General features: G+C 38.7%; 1 protein-coding gene across 16 annotated transcripts in view; it reads left to right on the top strand.

Moving 5' to 3' along the window:
• The window catches only part of PLEKHA1 (pleckstrin homology domain containing A1), a 56,216-nt gene that overhangs the window by 20,612 nt on the left and 14,022 nt on the right, over positions 1 to 21,582 (top strand). For 5 of the 16 annotated variants that reach the window (XM_064595377.1, XM_064595380.1, XM_064595373.1 and 2 more), the window contains 5 exons: positions 344 to 400; positions 2,616 to 2,661; positions 8,953 to 9,071; positions 15,110 to 15,235; positions 19,915 to 20,073. In XM_064595377.1, coding sequence (XP_064451447.1) covers positions 344 to 400; positions 2,616 to 2,661; positions 8,953 to 9,071; positions 15,110 to 15,235; positions 19,915 to 20,073 — 507 coding nt within the window. The remainder of the gene's footprint in view (positions 1 to 343; positions 401 to 2,615; positions 2,662 to 8,952; positions 9,072 to 15,109; positions 15,236 to 19,914; positions 20,074 to 21,582) is intronic. The other 11 variants (XM_064595378.1, XM_064595382.1, XM_064595375.1 and 8 more) reach the window with 6 other exon arrangements.

Here is a 21,582-nt window from a genome sequence, read left to right on the forward strand (position 1 = left end):
TTAGGTAAGTTAGGTTCTTAGTTCAAGTTCCCAAACAACCATTTTCTACTACAAGCCTAAATGATCCTGTATCACAACCCTACGCTTACGGCTTTTAAAGAAAAGTTTAGCCACAATGATAAAAATAGCCTTTTAATTATAGAATGCATTATGGTGGAACACAATAGAGTTTGGTTTTGTTATCTACATTATCAGCTTGATTTGTAAATACTTGAACTGAAAAAGTTGATTTGTAAACTGGGATATTAAAAAATCTAAATTCTTAACTTTTTCTAGTATGTTTAGAACATTATAAGATAAATTAATGTTGGATTTTAATTATATATTAATAATTTGTTTCCAGAACTTACCTTCTGGGTCGTCATGTGTGGGAGCCATTAAACTTACCTACATTTCAAAGGTAGTTTTTCTATATTGTTTCACATTCATGCATGAATTAAAATTCCTTGGAATGAGAGTGTGAATAAAAGCAGTTTCCTTTCTGTGTCATTTAGTGATGATGTTCGGGTTCATATCATGCTGAAAATAGTACCTGGTCACTATGTGTAGGAAGAAGTTCTTTGATAAAATTTAGGAAGAATATGGGGTTAACTTGTAAGATGTGGCAAATTGCAAAAGTTAACGTTAACTTTTATGATTGGGACATCAGAAGGACTAAGATCAGTTAACAGGTTCTATCTTTGGGAAATCTGGAAAAGATTTTTTCTAAGTCTGTATTTATTTAAACTGTTTCTAACTTTTAATCCCATTACCTTTGACTTCTTGTTTCTTTATGTTTTATTTTGAAGAAAACCATCTTCATGATGAAACAATGGGTTTTCCCTCATTTCACTTTGTTTCTACTAATTTCTGTTTTCTTGTTTGTTGATATTTCTGGAATTTTTGCAGTACTGTTTTTCTTTGCAAAAATTTAGGTTTGGTATTTTCAGGTATTTCTCCCCCTTTATTTTATTGGTGTTTTGGGAACTGAGAGAGAGATGTTGAAGAGCTAGACCTGTGGGGTTTTTATACAAAGTATGTTTGTAGAAGCTTAAGTTATGAGATGTGAAAAGTAGCATTAAGTCATATGTGTGTGCATACTCTTATGCATATATTGGAATTTGTTAGCAAAGGTCCTTAGGAGAAAACTGGTTTACAAGTGTACCTCTTGTTTAAAGGACAGTTTTGTAGATAAAGTACTTTGTTCTCAGTATTGTTCTCATTGACAACAACAAAAAGAATCAGCCCTTACACAACAAAGATGACATATTTAAAGGGCAACATTTTATTATTATTTATTTAATTAAAACTGTATTATTTAATTTGCAAAAGACAAATATTGTTTAAGTATACCTCAAATGTTCCTGTAAATTAAGACATTTAATAAATGCTTTAGGGTAGCCTGCAGCTTGAATTCTATAGCAGTTATTATTAGGAAGCATAGAATTCCACTGTAAAACTGTAGACCCCTTGTCTTCTTGCTGGCTTACAGTATATGTGTACTGTAATGTAAATATATTGCTGCTAGACATTTTTGACTCTCAGTGCAATGATGAGGAATAGGCAGTTGAGGGAGAGGTTGCCCATATGCTTATATCTTTTCAGTCATTTGTAACCTGGTGTTTTTAAAAATGGGAACTCTTTTTAAAAATAAAGTATTAACTAAGCAAGTGGGACTGATTGGCCATCTGCTTCCTAACTCCTGTGCTCCTCTTTTAAAATATAACTTTCTCTGTGCACTTCTGTTGACTTTCATCTCTGTCCCACAGCTTTCCGAAGTTTGAATTGTACAGTTTGTACTCTACTTTAGGCATGCCATTTTTTTCCAGAATTTATTCCTGGAACAGATTCCAGTGTGACTCAGAGCTGTGAATTTGTAGTTGGGATCAGTCAGGAACCCCAGACTTAGAATTCCTTTTGAAGGTACAAAACAGATGCTACAATGATATGTTCTAACACTGGGCAGCAGGGTGGTGATAGTCCTGAATGGGCTTCCACGAGCGCTACTGTATTTATAGGGGTAACAGCAACCAGGTGCAGCTCGGTGTTTCAGAAGGTGAAACGTTCTGAAACATTGGCACGTTTAGCAAAGTGACCCCATTATCCCAAGGTATTCTAATATACAAGAGGATCCAGGACCATTTTGGTTTCCTCATTGCAGATTAATGCCTTCTGGATTTTGGGACTTGATTAAATACACAATCTCCCCTTTGCCCACCATCATTTTCTCTTAAGGTTCACAGCTAATTTGGAAATATGCAATTTGGGAAGAATTCATAGTTTCTGTAGAGTATTCTGAAGGTATTTTGAAAATTATGTTAAACTAAAATTTCTTCTGTGTGTCACATAAAAACTTTTAATGGTTTGCTTTCAACTTCTTCATGTTTCCTTTGAATAAATACAAGTTTATTCAAAAAGAACATGGAAGTATTATTTGTTTCAAACATCTTATAGTTGGGAGCCATATTCTGTGTTTAATTTGCAGTTCTTTTTCAGTAGTCTTTAAAGTTTAATTTTAGATCTGTGTGCTAAATGCATGTTATTGGGAAATCATACATGTGGACGTTCATGCAGCATTTAAAGTTGGTTATAGTAGCATATGAAGAAGTGAGTGACTCATTTCTCTTTTTTGTTAGGTTAGCGATGCAACTAAGCTAAGGCCAAAGGCTGAATTCTGTTTTGGTAAGTAGCCATATTTTATATGTTTGTTAATTTAAGTTTGGCTAATATAATTACGTTATACTGTAAAAGAAAACAGTCCCTGAAAACCACACAACACAAACCTTGGATTAATGGATTATGCTAAGGGAAATTCCCTTGATACCACCATCCAGGTGAAGAAATAAAACCCCCTACCCCTGAAGCCTCTTTCTTGTGTCCATCCCAGTCATAGCCACCTCCCTCTGCTCAGATGTAGACGTTATCCACCATGTATAGTGATCACCACCAGTGAGATTTCCAGTAATTTTTAACTTTCTGTCTTGTAGTATTTTATAATAAATGCATAAATAATGGAAAGGATTTTGTTTTCAGCTTGTGGGTAGTGAGAAGTTTACAGTTTGGGGGTAGTTGAGGTTGTCTGACCCACTTGTTCAGCAAACACCTAGTGAATGTCTAGTACGTGCACACTCTGCTTGGCCCTGGGGCTGCAAGAGTAACAAGAAGCAGTCGTTGCCCTTAAGAGTCTCACAGGCTGCTTGTCTCACAGACAGACACAGTAGCTGAAAATATCATTGCATTTATTATAGTCAGTAGGTAAAGGAGTGTACATTCTATTAAAGAACCACAGAGGAAGAGCTTCAGATCCTCATTGGGGAGTCGGGGGAAACCACACTGGGTGAGGAGACACTGGAGTCAGTGACCAGCTACCCTTGATCATTGTCTACCGTTGGGAAGACAGGGGGATGGGATCCCAGGGACAGAGGCGTGCAGGGGAGAAGAGCATGGTGTGCACGGGCACCTGAACACTCCTTGAAGCTGCTGGGAATGAACAGCGACAGACCAAAAAGTAAAAGGGCAGGCGGGAGTGTGGGTATAACATGTTGACAAGTAGTGTGTGTGTGTGTGTGTGTGTGTGTGTGTTTGTGTGTGTGTAAACAAGAGGTGAGAAATTAGCATCTAGAAAGCTGACATAAGGTGAAGGAAGTTTTTTGCATGGATAGAGTTTTGATGCAGGTAGATTAGTTCAGTGGCTCCCAAACTACTGTCCTTACCTAAAGGCTTGAATCTGGGTGGTGGCAGTGGGGGAGAGAGGAAGGACACTAGCAGGAAACGTGAAGGGACTTGGTGACTGAATATGTGGGAAGAGAGAGGTTTCCGGTAGGTTCTCTTCCAGTAAAGAAATGAGGAGTCAAGGAGAGCTGGATTGGGTAAAATGTTCGGTAAGGAGTTTGATGTGGTGGGGAAACATCCAAATGGAAATGTTGTGGTAACAGTAATCGAGGACTAGATGGAGCCTGAAGATCAGGAATGGAGAAATTTGGAACCTGTGAAGATAGTGGGTGGTAGTTGAAGCTGGGAGAATTGATGTGCCCTCAGTATGTTAGTGGACCCTCGTGATGGAAAGGACAAAATTCAGAGTGGCCAACTGACGTGCTTTACGTGAAGGTAAGAAACTTCTTGAGGTAGAATTGATGTTAAAGTTCCTTGTTCTCTTTTGCTTGTAAAGTGCAGGTTTCTTCTCTAGGCATTGTGTTAGGGATAACATCAGATGGCAGTCATGTACATCCAGTAAGAGAACAGGATATGAGCAGGATGTGAGGTAGCTGTTCAGAGAATCCTCTATAAGGCTTTTATCACCACTAAGAAACTAAAAAAAAAATTTATGTATTTATTACAAATCTATAATTTTGGTTACTAAATAGGAAAATGCCTCAGAGCCTTGTGAATGAAAAGCTAGTGGGGGCAAGTCAAGAAACAGAAAACTTTGTGTTTTAGAATGTGTACAGCATATACTCTTGACAGGTCTTTAATGTAAATCTCAAACCTGCGGTTTGAAGGAATAGGACTATATAGTAATAGATGTGACATTCAGTTATTGGAGTATTTAGAATGGGTGATATTACTTGGAATCAAAGATTAAGAGTTTTGGTTTCCCAGTAGTTTATTAGTAGAAATTAGATAGAAAAGAGATTCATAAAATGCTTGTGCCGTCAGAGAGGGAGGCAGAGGCTCCTAAAATGGAACCATAACTTCCATTCAGAATGGCAACATAAAGACCGTTCTGCCATTATTTCATCTCAGATTGCTCAAAAACAAGTGTGAGAACAAGAAACACTCAAATCATCTTTGATGAACCTGGCAGATACCTGTAACCCGCAGTGTATACAGATGGGAAGTGCACGGAGGAATGTAAAATGACTTAGCAGAGTCGCAGCAGAGGCCAATGAAGAGCTGGCCTGTCAGGGTCCTGCCTCCCACCCCAACTCCAGATAGAGCTAGGTTCTGGGTACTGTTTGGGGATGCAACAAGAGGAGGGACTGAAAACAGGGACTACATTTGGATGTCTGTGTTGGGGGACAGCCTCTGGTCCCTGCTTCCATCCGGCTTAGGCAGCTGCCCATCCACAATCCCAGCAAGAAATGGCATGTGTAGTATCTTTAGAAATAGAATCAGTGAGGGGTGCCTGGCTGGCTCTGTTGGAGGAGCACGTGACTCTTGATCTTGGCGTCATGAGTTCGAGTCCCATGATGGGTATAGAGATTACTTAAATAAATAAAAACTTAAAAAAAAAAAATAGAGTCAGTGAGGCTTGGTGCTTGGGGAGAAGGGGAGGGATGAGGCATGAAACTGAAAATAGGAGGACTAAGTGAAAATCTGCACATTGAATGCACCCTTTTCCTGTGTCCAGTTCCGGAGCACTGGGCAGCCACGTATAGTGGGATGAGAGTCTGCATACCCAAGAGAAGAGAGCCATAGGTGCTGACGTCTGGGCGTTTCTACTGGAGGAGTTTGCTGTGTAGTGAGGTCCAGCAGTTAGCAGCCCTACAAATCTTCAGGAGAGCTTCCAATCAGTTTTTTAATACCTTGTTTTTAAATATGAATGGAAAGCCCAAGATTACATGACATTTGAGGAGAGAGAACTGTCAAATAGGAAAAGGGACACAAGACAATGCAAAACTCAGAAGAAAAAAGTCAAAATCTAAAAGTAGAGCAGAGAAAAAGATGAGAGGAGAGAAATGAGAAAATTAGAGGTTCCTTTAAGAAAGTCCGCCATCTGACTAAGAGGAGAGGACAGAGAAAGAATGGAGGGAAGAGAGAGACTGACAAAGAAGTCATGTGGAAAGGGTCGCATAACCATGTGGTCCGTAACCACATTCGAACCATAACCTAAGTTTCTCCTAGGTTGTGAGATATTTGTTTGCAGTCAGGCTCATGTTTGCGCTTGACCTTTACCCATCCGATACGTTCACTCTAATGGTAAAGATTTGAAATGAAATAAAGAAGTACTCAAGTGAAAAGGTAGTAGGAACACAAGCCTCTGGGATGGAGTCATCATACACTGTGAAACCTCTGATTTAAAAGCATGGCAACTTACAGGTTTTGTATAGTTTTGTTTTATTCCAATGTTTTTTCTTTCTCTGTCCCCGCCTCCCTCCCAACGTTGTTAATAAGCCACTTCTCAGTAATTTGCTTTACATTTTCCACAGTGCTTTCTTACTTGGAAATCTCCAGATGATGATGAAGATGATGATCTCTGTTTTGTCCCAAGTACTGTCCTAGGTTCTTTACATCTCTCACCTCCACCCCTCAAGGAACGAATGGGTTGCATCCATTTCATTGATGAAGAAAATGGGGCTCAGAGAGATTACATGGGTTTTGCAAGATGACGTTGCTAGTTAAGTGCATGAGCTGGTCAGGTCTGAGTGACTCCAGGCTCTGATTTTTTCCCTCCCATCATATCATTATGCTTCTTTCTGCCATGCACTATATACAATAATATAGCACCTAAATTTTTATTTGGACTGCAGGGTGTGTTAAGAATCTTTTTGAGGGGTGCCTGGGTGGCTCAGTCATTAAGCATCTGCCTTCCACTCAGGTCATGATCCCAGGGTTCTGGGATCGAGCCCCGCATTGGGCTCCCTGCTCCTCGGGGAGCCTGCTTCTCCCTCTCCCACTCCCCCTGCTTGTGTTCCCTCTCTCGCTGTCTCTCTCTCTCTCTCAAATAAATAAATAAATCATTAAAAAAAAAATCTTTTTGAGAGGCGTATTTGCCTCTTTTCCCTTAAAAGAAGTCCTTATATAAATGTTATTCATTCAAAAATAGATATATTAAGCACTTGCTTTGTAGCAGGTACAGTGTAGTCCCAAGTGCTTAGATTTTCAGGCTCTCTGGGTGATCCCGGCAGATGCCCAGAACAGCATTGAAGGAAGAAGCCATTGCGGGGTGGGGGGAGCTCAGCCTCAGCCTGAGTTGGAACAAGATTGTGAAAGGGTGCTTTGCCAATTGTTAGTAATTAAAAATAAAAGCAGTGTGTTAACATATATCTTCCTGTGCTACTCATTTACCTTAATTTATGCAGTGGCATTTATAATTTCTCCAGTCTCTAGTAAGATATAAAATAACTGATTTACAGTGTTTTAAATTTCTTTAGTTTCCAGACTAGTTGTCATACAGCACTTCCCAAGGAACTATTTGACTCCCTTGCTCAGATCCTCATCTCAGTTCAAGGAAACTCTGGTTTAGTGTCTTGGTCTCAGTTCCAATTTCAAAGTCCTGTGCATTTGAGAAATAACTTTTTTTCCTTGAGGGTTTTCATTTCCCCCTTTCCTTAGTCATATTCAACTGAGTGCGAGTATGTCGTTTAATATTCTGATGGAGACTTTGGAAGTTATTTTTATAGTTCAAAATTGCAACAGTATAGCTATTCAGGTGCATTAGCTCCTAGAATGATATTTATGTTTTTAAAAGTAAATGCTCATGAAGTATAATTAATAAGCTTTGATTCAAGAGTTGACTGTGGTAGTTTGTAGACAACTGTGTATGCTGGTATGCTTTGCTTTATACAAGTAGAAAGTCACTAAACAGGTATATATCAGTTAAATTGCACAAAAAGTTCCAAATATAATAAAATTTTAGATATAAAGACATAAAGGACATAGTGCTGAAAATATCAAGGTGTTTATTTTTATAATCTTGAGTTGGAGAGATTTTCTAAATATGTGAAAGCTCAAGTCATTACAGGAAAAAGAAAAGATTGATAGAATATTTCTGTTTGATAAAAGATACCATGAGCAAAGTGAAAAGGCAAATGACAGACTGGGAAAAGAGCTTGAAATAAAACAAATGATTAATATAAAAGTTCTCCAAGTCAATACAAAATAAATGAACACTCAGGAGAAATAGGAGTAAAGAAAATAAAGCTCACAAAACAACTTCTAATGGCCAAGAAACATATAAAACTAATTTGTCTCAGTAATCAAAGAAATTCACATTTAAACAAGATATGATTATTCACCAATTAGGTAGTCAGAGATTGCTGTATCTGTTGGGGTCCAGTCAGGAAAACACTCTGCATTAGGTATTTCAAACCCTGGGGTATTTGTTTACAGGGAATTGGTTACCCATTTGTTGGAAAGCTGAAAGAGCACAAAGGGAATGCTGAAGAAACCCAGAAATTAGAAACTGTATAAAGCTGCTCTCACCCACATGGCTGGAGAGACGAAAGGGGAAGAGGTGGTATCACCAGAACCTAGGACCTTGGAAGGGGGCCAGGATGAAGCTGGTGAGGGGTGTCTGAGGAGCCCGTAAAGCTCGGGTAGAGAGCGACAGAAGTGCCTGGACCAGTAGCTAGCGTGTGTTGCTGCTGGTGGAGGGAGGGCAGCGGTAGCAGGAACCTACAAGGGGTGTCCTCTCCCCGCCTCCCTCACACCTAATCTCCCATCAGTACCTCCCAGTAGCAGCTGGCAAGGGGTCCTAGGAAATGTTGTTTGCGGACCCCCGCTCCAATATCAGAGTCTCGGGGCTGAAGACAAGGTCCCTGACTGGCATCGGTGTTAATAATCAGGACTGGTGTGGGGTACTGTTTGCATACACTGTTGTTAGGAATGTAAATGGGTTCAACCTTTTGGGAAGACAAGTTGCCAATATCTATAAAAATTTTAAAGGTGAATTCCCTTTGTCCCAACACATCTGTGTTAAGAAATTTATCCTATAGAACTGGTAACCCAAGTACGGGAAGATCGATGTACATGATATTCCATTGGGATAATTCATATGATTTCAAAAATTGGAAATCGCCTAAATGTCCATCATTAGGGGATTGGCTAAATATATTGTGGTATTTCCATTTCATGAAAAACACGGCCATTAAAAATAAGAGTTTTACCTAAGTTATTGAGTGATAAAAGCATTATTACATATGATCTTTTCAAATCCAAGAGAGTCACAGTATTGAACCTAGCATGGTTTTTCAGAAGGTAGCCGCAAACATAAATTTAGATGTAACAAGTGCAAAATTTCATGTGTTGTAGTTTGTTTTTTTCTCTCAACAGTTATGAATGCAGGGATGAGGAAATATTTCCTACAAGCTAATGATCAGCAGGACCTAGTAGAATGGGTAAATGTGTTGAACAAAGCTATAAAAATTACAGTAAGTATTTGTGGTTTTGTTTTTTTTTTTTAATTTTTAATGTCTGGAAATAATCTTGACATTTTGAAAATATACCTGCTGAGTGTCTCCATTTTATCGACGGGTTGCATATTCCAAGTTTGTTTAAAAGGCAGATGTTTATAATGTGAATATGTTTCCTTGTACAAGGTGACTATCAGCCCTTAAAAACAGCCCATGCATAAATGCCTTTTGAACCCATTATGTACCTAATAAGATATATATTAGTGTAGATTTTAATCACTGCATACAGTAATGTTTCTAGGGTAAAAATGCATGTTGAGGATGTTTTTTCTTCCTGAGTAGGATAAGGGGTTTCCTGCCACTGACCCAGCTACTGGGCGTCGGCCTTCCTGTCTTCCAGGCCATGGCAGGGATTGCTGTGGGATAGGGTAGAGTTTGAAGAGAGGAGCAGGAAGCAGAGGTGAAGCCGTGGAGTCGGCACAGGGATAGGGAGTGGATCTGTCAAGCTGTGGCGGCCAGAGGGTCCTGCCCTCATGGTCCCGGGAGTCTGTCTCAGGCTCTAAAACCTGCCTGGCCCCCTCTTCCTCCTTGAGCTCCAGGCTGGCTGGCCTTGCACGCCTTTTCTGTGCTCCAGCTTCCTGCTTGCCACCTGCATTTCTCCTTTTGGTTTTCTGTTGAACAGGAATATGTATTGATTATCTGCAGCGTGCCAGGCCTTGCCCTGCAGGTTTTACCCAAATTATCTGGAAAAGTGAGCTTAGAAGAATTGAGTAACTTTTACTGGTTTCACAGCTGGTAAGAGGTGGAGCCGTGAGCCAAACCCAGCCCGTTTGACTCTGGAGCCCGACCCTGAAGCGCAGTGCCTTACTGCTTCCCCCCAAAAAGAGCCCTTTCCTCCTCTTTTGTTCCTAAAGCAAAAACCAGACTTTTCTGAGAGCATTTACTAATGATGATAGGCAAGTTAGAGAGGTTCTGTGCCCTGATCCTACCTCTCCTTGCTTGTTCCCTCCTTACACACTTGTAGAGAAGAGGATCTGGAAGGAGTTCCTGTGTGAGGTTTGTGTAAATTGAAGTGTGTTTTTACTAAAGTGCAGTTATTTACTGACCCTAAACGACTCAGCCCTGGAAAGACACATGCTCTGAAAGTTAGCATATGTTAGTTACTTGATAGTTTCCATCTGAAATGAATGATTCCATATTTATATCACAACACAATAAAGAGTTAATATAACTAAAGCTGTTCTCAGAGTGAAGTCAGAGTTTTTGTCTTGCACCAGCACAGCTTGTTACCACATGACAGAAAACACCCACGCAGTGCATCTGATCTGTACGTGAAGCAGAAGTTATTTTAGGTTTTGTGCAGTTTCAGGAAAGCAATTTTTTGAGCTGATTCACAAGGACATATTCTTAAAAGGTCTTAAAATTGTTTTAAGCTCAATATATATACTTTTAATGTGAAATTTTCTTTAGAAAGACCGTATCTAGTAACTTAATTGATTCATTTATTACAATTTAAAATAATAAGTAGCACTGGTTTCTTAGTGCTTTAAGGGAAAAAGTAGTGAATAGTCTCAGGCTTTTTGCCCTTTGTGGGGGCGGTTCTTGAATTGCAGTATATACGTTATTAATGGTGTGAAACCACCTTCTACAGATGACACTGTTAAGCTTATTCAAATGCAAGAGAAACTCAGGTTGGGTAATGTTTCAACGTATAAAGACTTTTGAATATGAGCTTTTGTGGTTTTACAGCTTTATTTTATATGTTGAAATTTTTATAGCTTTTAAGCTAAATCAGTTGATAGTCATGCTTTTATAATTCATGTTTTTTGTAATTCACATTTAGAAGATAGGAATACATAAAAGATACAGAAATCCTTAGCTAGTCAACAAAGTGAATAGTGATATTAAAGTGAATTAAAGTGAATATAGAATTGATAGCATTTACTAAAGATCCATCTTAAATAAACATTTAACTTACAGGATAGCAGGGAGAGAATTTCCCATGCTTACATAAGGTACATTTAATTTTTTTCTCTAAAGAGTCTTGCCAGAGGGCGCCTGGGTGGCTCAGTTTGTCAAGCATCCGACTCTTGGATTTGGTTCAAGTCTTGATCTCAGGGTCCTGAGATCGAGCCCTGTGTCAGTCTCAGTGGGGAGTCTGCCTGAGATTCTCTGCCTCTGCCCCTCCCTCTGCTCACACACACTCTCTCTCTCAAATAAAGAAATAATATTTAAAGAGTTGCCAATTTTAATGTCATATGCATAAATACACATGTAAATGTATTAGGGTGTGGAATCTAATTTGTCATACTTTCCTATGGAAATTGCCAATGATTTACAGGTAGATTTCTTTGGAAAATTAAAATTTACATTTTAGTGTATGTGTAGTTTATGTTTCTATGAAATCGCTCCAAATGACATTTTGGCCAACTATGTAATTTAGTAGTCTGCTGAGTACAATGTGCTATATAAACTTAAAACTTTTAAAAATTCATAATTAGGTTTTGGAAGAATGTGGTTTCAGAATAGGGGGGGTTAGGGGGTAGTGGTAAGGGAATGGTGATTATTAAACTACTTCCTAATTATAGTACCTGTCATCTTAATGGACTGTCCTTTGACACCCTGGTCTGTGGCTTTCCTTACTTTCCTAATATCTGTATGCATGTTTATTGGTGGCTGCCATTTAAAAAAATTTTCCCCCTTATTTGAAAAGAGAGAGAGTCAGTAGTGGAGGAACCAACCCTGAAGGGAGTATCAGTGACTAGAGTTGGGAAAATCAAATTTTAAAGTATACTTTCAACTAACTATTCATTTATAGTAATAACAGTATAAATATGGTGGTCTTTGGTCCCTTACTGATTGAGGAATGTCCAAGATGTATATGGTATATTCCTAAGCAGAAACCCACTATTTTAAAAAATAGTGCCTTATCCCCACTACAGATTTTAATTTAAAAATTAATATTAGATTTTAATCTAGAGATCAGTGTTTTTGAAATTGTGGCCAAAATTCTACAGTTGTTTTTTTTTTTTTTTAATTGGCAGCTGGGGACAAGTAGAGTCAGCTGAATGTGGGACTTTGGTCCTAAGAAAATGGTAAATCTGCCACAGGTGCAAGGCCTTCTACTTTATACCTGTGTTCTTCAGCTGACAGGTCATGGATAGAGCCCTCAGAAGGCTCATGGGTACTCAGTAGTTTGTGTTCGAACATTTTAGGTTTTAGTGTGTAAGCCCTGTCCTTTTTCTCCGATTTGTTCATCTCTTCATTCTCTGACTATCTTTTCTTTTTCTACTGTTTGCTTGTGATCCTAACAGACCACAAGCAAACACCTCATAAAAATACATGCAGATTTCTCACAGAAAGAGCTACAATACAGACAGAAAGCCAGAGAGAGGAGGAAAGTCAGGGGCAACGAGCGTAAGCATGTCCAGTGTCTTTGACATTTGCTATCTGCCTGGTGAGGTCATTTTTCTGATTCTCATTCAATAGTTGGCTGGGTTTTTTTTGTTCGTTTGTTTTGTCCTGAAATTATGTTTATTTTAATGGCTGAATTTAGACTGATATTCAGAATTTTTAAGAGTATTATTTGTAGGTAGTTTGCTTATATTTTTCTTGTTTTGGGAGAATGTTTATAGTTTATTTTTTTAATTGATAGGAAATGTTTAATATATTAGTTTCAGGTGTACAACATATTGATTCAAAAGTTCCACACATTACTCAATGCTCACCACACAGTTAATTTTTATTGTAAAGTACAGTTCTAAGTTAATTATTGAGCTCTAGCATTGGAATTATGCCATACTTAGCATTTTATTTTATTATCAGGACAAATTAGAAGTAGTGGGATTAACAGCATAGAGAAGGATTTTTAACATATCATTTCTGGAAGAAAAATTTAAAAATCAGTATAAATTTCAATGTATTTTTAGGCTGGTATTTAAGGTTTTTCTTAGGAAATGTCCATATATATAACTAAACTCAACTTCCTAAAAGAAGGACTAACTTCATATGGTCACCTCTTAGCACATTTCAGCTAACACAGTTGAAATGTGAGTTGAGCTCTCTGGTTTGAAATTCTTCTAATGCTGTGTTCTGTTCTTAATGGGATAACTTGGCCCCATTTTGTCTGTCATAATTGAAATACATGATGCTATTCATTCAAAACATTAATAGGCTTCCTTAGATTGTTTCTGGGTGTGTAGTGTCCTTCGTAGCCCCTTCACTGTCATGTCATTATGAATCTTGTCGAGTAAAATTCTAGCCATTATCTGTTGCCTTTAAAAAGCTCCAAAATGTGCAGCCTCTTAGAAGACTTCTGGAGGCATTCCCTGGCAGGGTTCATTTCTCTTCCTGTTTCCTTCACTTTTGTTCCTGCCAGTGACCTGCCTTGTAGTGTAAGTATGGCCTTAGGCCTGGGGAGAAAGCCTTGTGGGGAAGCATCTCCAGGAGGGAGAGGTAGGGGGGAGAGAGGAGTTGTGGAAGTCACCCAAGAGACAAGTTGTGTATATCCATAAATTATATTTATGTGGATTGAGATCAGCTTAAACACATTTGGAGCATGTTTGTCCAGTATTTCGTAAAGCCTTGTCTGCAGACCCCACTGTCCCACCTGCTTTTCCCCAGACCTGGTGGGAGAGCACAGGCCTGGCAGCAGTGTTTCTCACGCTGGTTTATGAAGCACCCACCTCAGAAGCCTCTGGAGTTCTGCTGAAAGTGCAGCCTTGTCCACACCACCATGACTTGATCGAGTCAGAATTTCTGGGTGTGCAGCCTGGGAATCTGAAGGTTTTAATAATGTTCCTAGTGGATACTTCATGAATGTTAAAGCTTGAGAAACCACACTGCTTTGGAATCATATTAATAAGTGGTTTGGGTCTTTGACTGCAGTGTGAATAGTGTCCCCTGGAGCTGTGCCAGTGCCCTGTTACCGGGATTAACTGTAGGGCAGGCAGGTTATTTAATTTTAAATGTTTTTACATCATGACTATGGTGCTTATTTGGAAGGAGTTGTCATAATGTTTCTGAAACACTGTTAAGATCTTCAGATGCCCTTTAAATCAGTGGAGAGAGATTAACTGTCATGCTCAACATCACATCAGTGCCAAGCATATTTTATTACATTTTATTCATAGCCAAAAAAATCTATATTTCAAAATAGATAGTCTCTTGATAGAAATATTACTTCGCCAAGTACCTTGTTTCCGGATTAGGCCACATAAGAAAAGTTAAAATGTATGTGAAACATTTATGATGCCTTTGATTCCCCTATAGTGAGGTACTTGTGAGTCTGCTAAGTCATATCTTATTTATGTGAGGTACTTGTGAGTGATTTATCATTAATACAAGTATTGGAATTTCTTTTAAAAATTTCCAATAAGCTTTAAGTTATTTTGAACATTTTGACTTCTAGTTTATGTTAAGTATCTTATTCTTTTTTTCCTGCTGATTTTGGATTCATCCACTGAGTCAGTCTTTCAACATTTACTGAATACTTACTATGTTTTCAGTAGTAGACTGTTCTGACACCAGTAAAGATGGATTTGGCATGATCCCTGTCCTTAGGGGTGCTGCAGAATCCTGGGCAGGAATGGAGGACAGGAAGAGAGAACATCATAGTGCTATAATCCAGTTTCAAATTCTCTAATCAATAGGAAGTATAGTATAGTGGTTGAGTGTAGAAGAGAGTTACACGAACTTAAATAGAACATGGTACAGTCAGGATCTAAATCTACATTTCTTCATGCCTCTGAGCCTCTGTTTTCTCATTGCAAGAGTGGAGATACCACCCTATGCATAGGGTTGATCAGAGGATTAAGTGGGAGAAGGTATGAAGTAGTACCTGCCCAAGTAAACACTTAGTAGATGGTGGCTGTATTGTAAAGTATTACTGAAACAGAAACATTAGTGTGAGAACTCAAAGGGGTACACACACATTATACATAATTTTTATGTATGTCAGTTATATATAAGTGGACGATTAGGTGGATATTCTGTGATAAAAGAGGGTCTCCTAAATAATGCTGGTTGCAAAATGATTCATTTATGTATTATTTTAGGTACCAAAGCAGTCAGACTCACAGCCTCATTCTGATAACCTAAGTCGCCAGAGTGAATGTGGGAAGAAGCAAGTGTCTTACAGAACTGACATTGTTGGGGGCGTGCCCATCATTACCCCAACTCAGGTAATACATTGGTTAGTCTACTGTGTGATGGTTTACCTACTTTGTAATGATTTTTATGTTATAAAATAGAACATCTATACTGAATTAATACAGTAGTTAATTAATTTTAAAAACTTCCTATTTGTTTCTTATTTCAAAAGTATGTGTTTATTATGAAACATTTGGAAATCATAGATACACAACACTTAAGACTTTTCACGTTTTCTCTGAGCCTTTCTTCTTTATACTTTGTCGCCAGAAATGGAGATACTTTGTAAACAGCTTTTTTCACTTATATCTCAAACATCTTCCAAGTCATTAAAAATTAATCTACATCATTTTTAATGACTAGTCATTTTGCCATGAATTTACCATAGTTTATAAATCCTCTGTTGTTGGACAGAGTTCCTTTTCCTTTTGGAAACAGTATGAGTAGGAAAAGCCCACTCTTCCTCCCCCACACTACCACACTCACATGCTGCTCACATCAGAGGTGTGGGGTTCTGTGACAGTGGCTGGGTGTCCTACAGTTTAAGTCAATTCTGACAGTCAGCCTGGATCCCACAGGTTAAGGGCTCTGTCCTCCAAGACTGCCCCTACATCCCTTCACATGCCAGTTGAAAGTCCAGGTTGTTACCTGCGCTTCTGACCGATGGGCTGTAAATGGGAGGTTCCCATGACTTTGTCCTCAGATTTGATTAATTTGCTTGAGTGGCTCCCAGAACAGAAGAAAACAGTTTATTTGCTACTTACTGGTTTGTTATAAAAGGATATAATAAAAGATGCACATGAACATCCAGAAGGGCGTGAAGGTTCTGTGCCCTCTCTGGGACTCTCCCAGAACCTCCCAAGTGTTCACCAACCCAGAAGCTCTCTGAACCCTGTACTTTCGGGATTCTTATAGAGGCTTCGTCATATAGGCATGATCAACTCTGTTTCCAGCCCCTCTTCCCTCTGGAGAATGGCGGGTGGGGCTGAAAGTCCCAAGCTTCTAGTCATGACTTGGTCTTTCTGGTGACCAGCCCGCACCTAGGAGCCCACCCAGAGTCACTGAATTAGAACAAGAGATGCGGGCGCCTGGGTGGCTCAGTTAGTTAAGCGACTGCCTTCGGCTCAGGTCATGATCCTGGAGTCCCGGGATCGAGTCCCGCATCGGGCTCCCTGCTCGGCGGGGAGTCTGCTTCTCCCTCTGACCCTCCTCCCTCTCATGCTCTCTGTCTCTCATTCTCTCTCTCTCAAATAAATAATAAAATCTTAAAAAAAAAAAAAAGAACAAGAGATGTCCCTAGTGCTTATCATTTAGGAATTTACAAGGGCCTTAGGAGCTGTGTGCCTGGAACCAGGGCAGAGACCAATAGGTATACATTTTCCCATCATCCATAAATGCTGTGATGAGATTCTTGTAGCATAAACTTTAGAGACATGGAGAATAGTTTTTTAAAGGATAAAGTCCTAGAATAAAATGCCAAATGAAAGAGTTTGCAAATATATGTAATTTTTTAAACCTATTTTTCTGCAACCTGACCTAGGTGAGCCACACAGAGAACTGGAATTTTTACTCCGTTCTATCACAAAAGTGCTAATCTGCTAAGTCATATCTTATTTAGGTGTTATGAAAAATATAAATTTATAAAAAAATTTTGAATGAAATGAAAACTTTTGAATAAGCTTAAATTTCTCGTGTTGCTATTGAGTGAATGAGTTTGTAATACAAATTGATTACCAGCTATTGAGAAACTGTGGGTCTTGAGGTAATGGAATTCCTGTTGCCAGCTGGACACTTTCCTTGTCTGTATGACTGTTTGGACTGAGAGGCCTTTGGCACTTTATTAATCTTTTAAATCGTTTTATGCACCATATTTTTCAGGTCTTCTGTCAGGGAAGGGTGATGGTGGAGAATCTTAACACATTAATTAACTAATTAGTGCTTTCTGTATTCTAAATGAAGGGTATATTAATGAACAAAAAAAATCCATGCTCTAGTGGGAGCTTACTTTTTTCACCAGAGTTGGATAAAAGTATAAGCTAGTTGTGTGTGTGTGTGTGTGTGTGTGTACACTTTTAAAAAAAGTAATGATTTTAACATGTAAGACGTCTGGTTAAGTTAGAACTAGACTAAGCTGCTTTCACCTGTCTTACGTCTTAATGCTGATATAAGTGGTAAGACAGCTTGTCTATAGTTATATTAAGATAGTAGTTTGTGGGGCGCCTGGGTGGCTCAGTTGGTTAAGCGACTGCTTTCGGCTCAGGTCATGATCCTGGAGTCCCTGGATCGAGTCCCGCATCGGGCTCCCTGCTCGGCAGGGAGCCTGCTTCTCCCTCTGATCCTCCCCCCTCTCAATGTGCTCTCTCTCTCTCTCATTCTCTCTGTCTCAAATAAATAAATAAAATCTTTAAAAAAAAAAAAAAGATAGTAGTTTGTATCTCTGGCTGTTTTAATTTTATACAGAATTAAGATTTCATTCTGTTTTAATTTTGGTGTAGATTATTCAGTAGGTTCTAGGTAAGATTCCATAGCAGCTGCCATATTAAAAAGATCCCCAAGAATTTTTTTTACTTTGTCATTTTGTAATGTAGCTTTTTAAATTTATAAAGAAGTATTTACTCATTATAAAAGCATTTAATTGCTATATTATCAAGAAAATGACAAATCTCATTTGCTTGATTAATTTTTTCAATTACTATTGGGTTAGTAGCAGTTACGTGCTAGAGTTACAGAATTTAAGTACATAATTCATGCTGTTGACCTGTCTAAATGTATAACAGGTTGAAAATTCCTCAAGATAAAACTTGAGTATTAGTTTTTCTCTTGAAATTTAGGAGTTCCTCAAAATACATGTTTGGTTGATTTGTGGGATTCTAGATTATAATATGTTGCATATTATAAATAACCAGAAGCCAGTGCTTTGGGGACCATGAAAACATGAGTGTAGTTAGATCTTTTTTTAAAAGCACTGGATTTGGCAGGTAAAAAACAAAACAAAACAAAACAAAAAAAACAAACAAACCCTGCAGAACTTTTAGATTCTAAGAGCAAGGAGAAAATCTGCCGGCAAAGAGTTTTTATTTTTATTTTTATTTTTATTTTTTTTAAAGATTTTGTTTATTTATTTGAGAGAGAGAGAATGAGAGACAGAAAGCATGAGAGGGAGGAGGGTCAGAGGGAGAAGCAGACTCCCCGCTGAGCAGGGAGCCCGATGCGGGACTCGATCCCGGGACTCCAGGATCATGACCTGAGCCGAAGGCAGTCGCTTAACCAACTGAGCCACCCAGGCGCCCTGGCAAAGAGTTTTTAGACTTGACATCAAAACCATAGTCCATAAAAGGAAAAATTGATAAATTGGACCTCATCAAAATTGAAAATGTTAAGAGGATGAAAGGAAAAGCTACACACTAAGAGGAAATATTTGCAAACCACATATTCAACAAGGCACTTGTATCTAGAACATGTAAGGAACTATCAAAACTCAGCAGTGAACAAATAATCCATTTAGGAAATGGGCAGAATTCATGAACAAAAGGTAAAAGATACACATGTGGCAGAGAGGCTCTAGAAAGGCTGTTCACTGTCATTAGTAAGTAGGGAAATGCGAATTAAGACTGCAGTGAGATATTACCGCACACCTCTCAGAATGACTCAGTTAATAACACAAATGCTGACTGCTGACAAGGATGAGGAGAAACTGCATCATTCGTACGCTGCTGGTGGGCATGTACAAATATGGCCACTCTGAAAAACAATACGGCAGTTTTTTATTAAATTAAACTTGGGATTATTATACAACCCAGCATATGTACTCCTAGGCTTTGCTCCCAGAGAAACGGAGACTTAGTTTACATAAATCTGTACATGAATGTTCATAACACTTTTATTCCTAATGGTCCAAAACAGGGAACAACTCAAATGCCCTTTAATAGGCAGAGGGTTAAACAGCCCATGGTATGTCCAGACCATGAGTGCTACTCAGCAGGAGGAAGGGACAGACTAGTGATACAGGGAGCTGCCTGGATGAGCCTCCTGAGAATGATGCTGATCTCATAAGGTCATGTACTGTAGGATCCATTTATGTCACATTGCCTGAATATCAGAATAATCAAGATGGAGAACAAATTAGGGGTTTCCAGGGGTTTGGGCATAGCGACTCTAAAGGGGTAGCCCAAGGGAGCCTTATAATGATGAACACTTCTGTATGTGGTTGTGGTGGTGGTTTTACACAAAGCTGCATGTGACAGAATTGCATAGAATGATCCAGACACAGAGACAAATGAATGCCTGTAAAACCAATGAAATCTGGATAAGGCTTGTGGGATGTTCCAGTGTCAGTTTTGATAATGTAGCGTAGTTATACAGTTTCCCTGTTGGGGGAACTGGTTGAAGGGTACATAGGACCTTCTGTACTTTTTTTTTTTTTTTTACAACTTTCTGTATTAGTGAATATATAATTATTTCAAAATCAAAAGTTCACCCCCTTCACCCTCTAAAAAAAAGCACTGGGGGCAAAACAAGAGAAATAGAAATCTATGGTTTTATCATTGATGTGAGTGTTAATGATTAAGTATCTCAAATTATTTAGGAAACTCTTCAAAATTTGTGTTCCTAACTGAACTAAGATTTTAAGATTTTTTTTATTAGAGTGACAGCAACTGTGCTTTGAAGCTAAACAAACAGGAAAAGAATTTCTTTATTTGCTTCATTTCAGAAAGAAGAGGTGAATGAATGTGGTGAAAGTATTGACAGAAATAATTTGAAACGGTCACAAAGCCATCTCCCCTACTTTACTCCTAAACCACCCCCAGACAGTGCAGTCATCAAAGCTGGATATTGTGTAAAGCAAGGAGCAGTGGTGAGTACCATAATGGTATGTACGGTAATGATGGAAAATGCATCTCCGCTAGCACTCTAACATACCAGTCATTTGCTTTGTTTTTTGAAAGACCCAAAATGAGAGACTGGTGTGCTGAGGAGTCAGGAGATAGAATAGGGGTGACTCTGTGTTCATAACTCAGTGCTGTTATTTTATTGGTCTGTGAGTGGCTGGATAAGCTAATGACTATTACCACTGACCTTTAACTTTAAATGAGCTTTCCTAACAGTTTATCCCAGAAGGCTTTCCTATTGATTTTTCCTCCCTTGGGAGTGGGTCAGAGAACGAGAGCTCTAGCAGGGAGTTGTCAGGAAAAGAGGGGGCAGGGGTGTGGGGTGGGGGAAGGCTCACTCACTCCATTTGGTGTTGGGCTGACCTCAGTTGAATTCTCTGTGACCTTGAGCTGCTTATTTAACCTCTCAGTCTCAGTTTCTTTTTAGGAAAATTAGGTTATAAAACCTACCATCTGGAGATTTTTTTTTTTTTGGAAGATGTAAATTAAGATAGTATTAGCACAGCACCTGGTCCTTAGTAAGAGCTGTTAAGGGTTAGCCAGATCCTCTCATCCAGCCAGACCCATGGTGGGACGTTGTAGGAAGAGCAAGTATATTGACCAGTATTTCTGAGGTTCCAAAGTACTTTTCCAAAGTTTGTCACCCTATGTGAACCAAATCGTTAGAATTTCATGAGAAAATAAACTTTAAAGTTTGAAAATTTAAAAAAAAATTCTCTGAGTAAAGAAATAAGTACTTCAGACCCTACTGGCAGTTCTCTTTGACTTCACATCACTTTCTGGCAACTCATTAGCTTAGGTCAGCCATGGAAAAGTTCTTGCCTTTTAACCTTTAAGCTGAGGGAAATGAAGGGGAAGGCTGAGAGTCTCATGGTAGCAGGCCTACGGGTAAAGTCAGAAGTCTCATCAGGCAGTGACTCACTTGTGTTAATTAGGGCTTTTAGGGAGACATTTCTTTCTTTTTGTTTTACTCCCAAATCCAAATAACAACCCTTAGAGATACTGTAGTGCTTTCACGAAAACTGTATTTCAGTGACAAAAAATATTTGTACAAAGTAGGTTCACCTTACTAAATTTTTGATGCTTTACTACTAAGTATAAAGTACCTGAAGAAAGATTCTTTCGTTTTACAGATCTTACAGAACTTAATGTGGTTTAATAACATTTCCTGTGCTTGCTCTTGAACTCTTCTTGATGGCATTTACTTTGTGGGGTTGGGGGATGGGGAACTGCTTTTTTTTGTTGTTTTTTTACTTTTAGAGCATTAAAAATACGAAACCATATTATAAATTATAGGATACAAGCTGAAAGCCAGCCACCAAAGTTGACTTAGGAGTTCAAGACCTGAGTAGCATAAGAGATGAAGTTTCATGTATCTCCTCATCAAGGGAGGGTAGTGAAGTTTTTCAGTGCTTGACATTTCTGATTGTGGGCTCATATCAGAATAATTAAGCGGCTGTTAACATTTGACATTCTTAGAAATAGAAGTC

The sequence above is a fragment of the Mirounga angustirostris genome, unplaced genomic scaffold (genome assembly GCF_029215605.1).
Source record: "Mirounga angustirostris isolate CCGP_5_RB_7025 unplaced genomic scaffold, mMirAng1.0.hap1 SCAF_6, whole genome shotgun sequence".
Taxonomy (NCBI): domain Eukaryota; kingdom Metazoa; phylum Chordata; class Mammalia; order Carnivora; family Phocidae; genus Mirounga; species Mirounga angustirostris.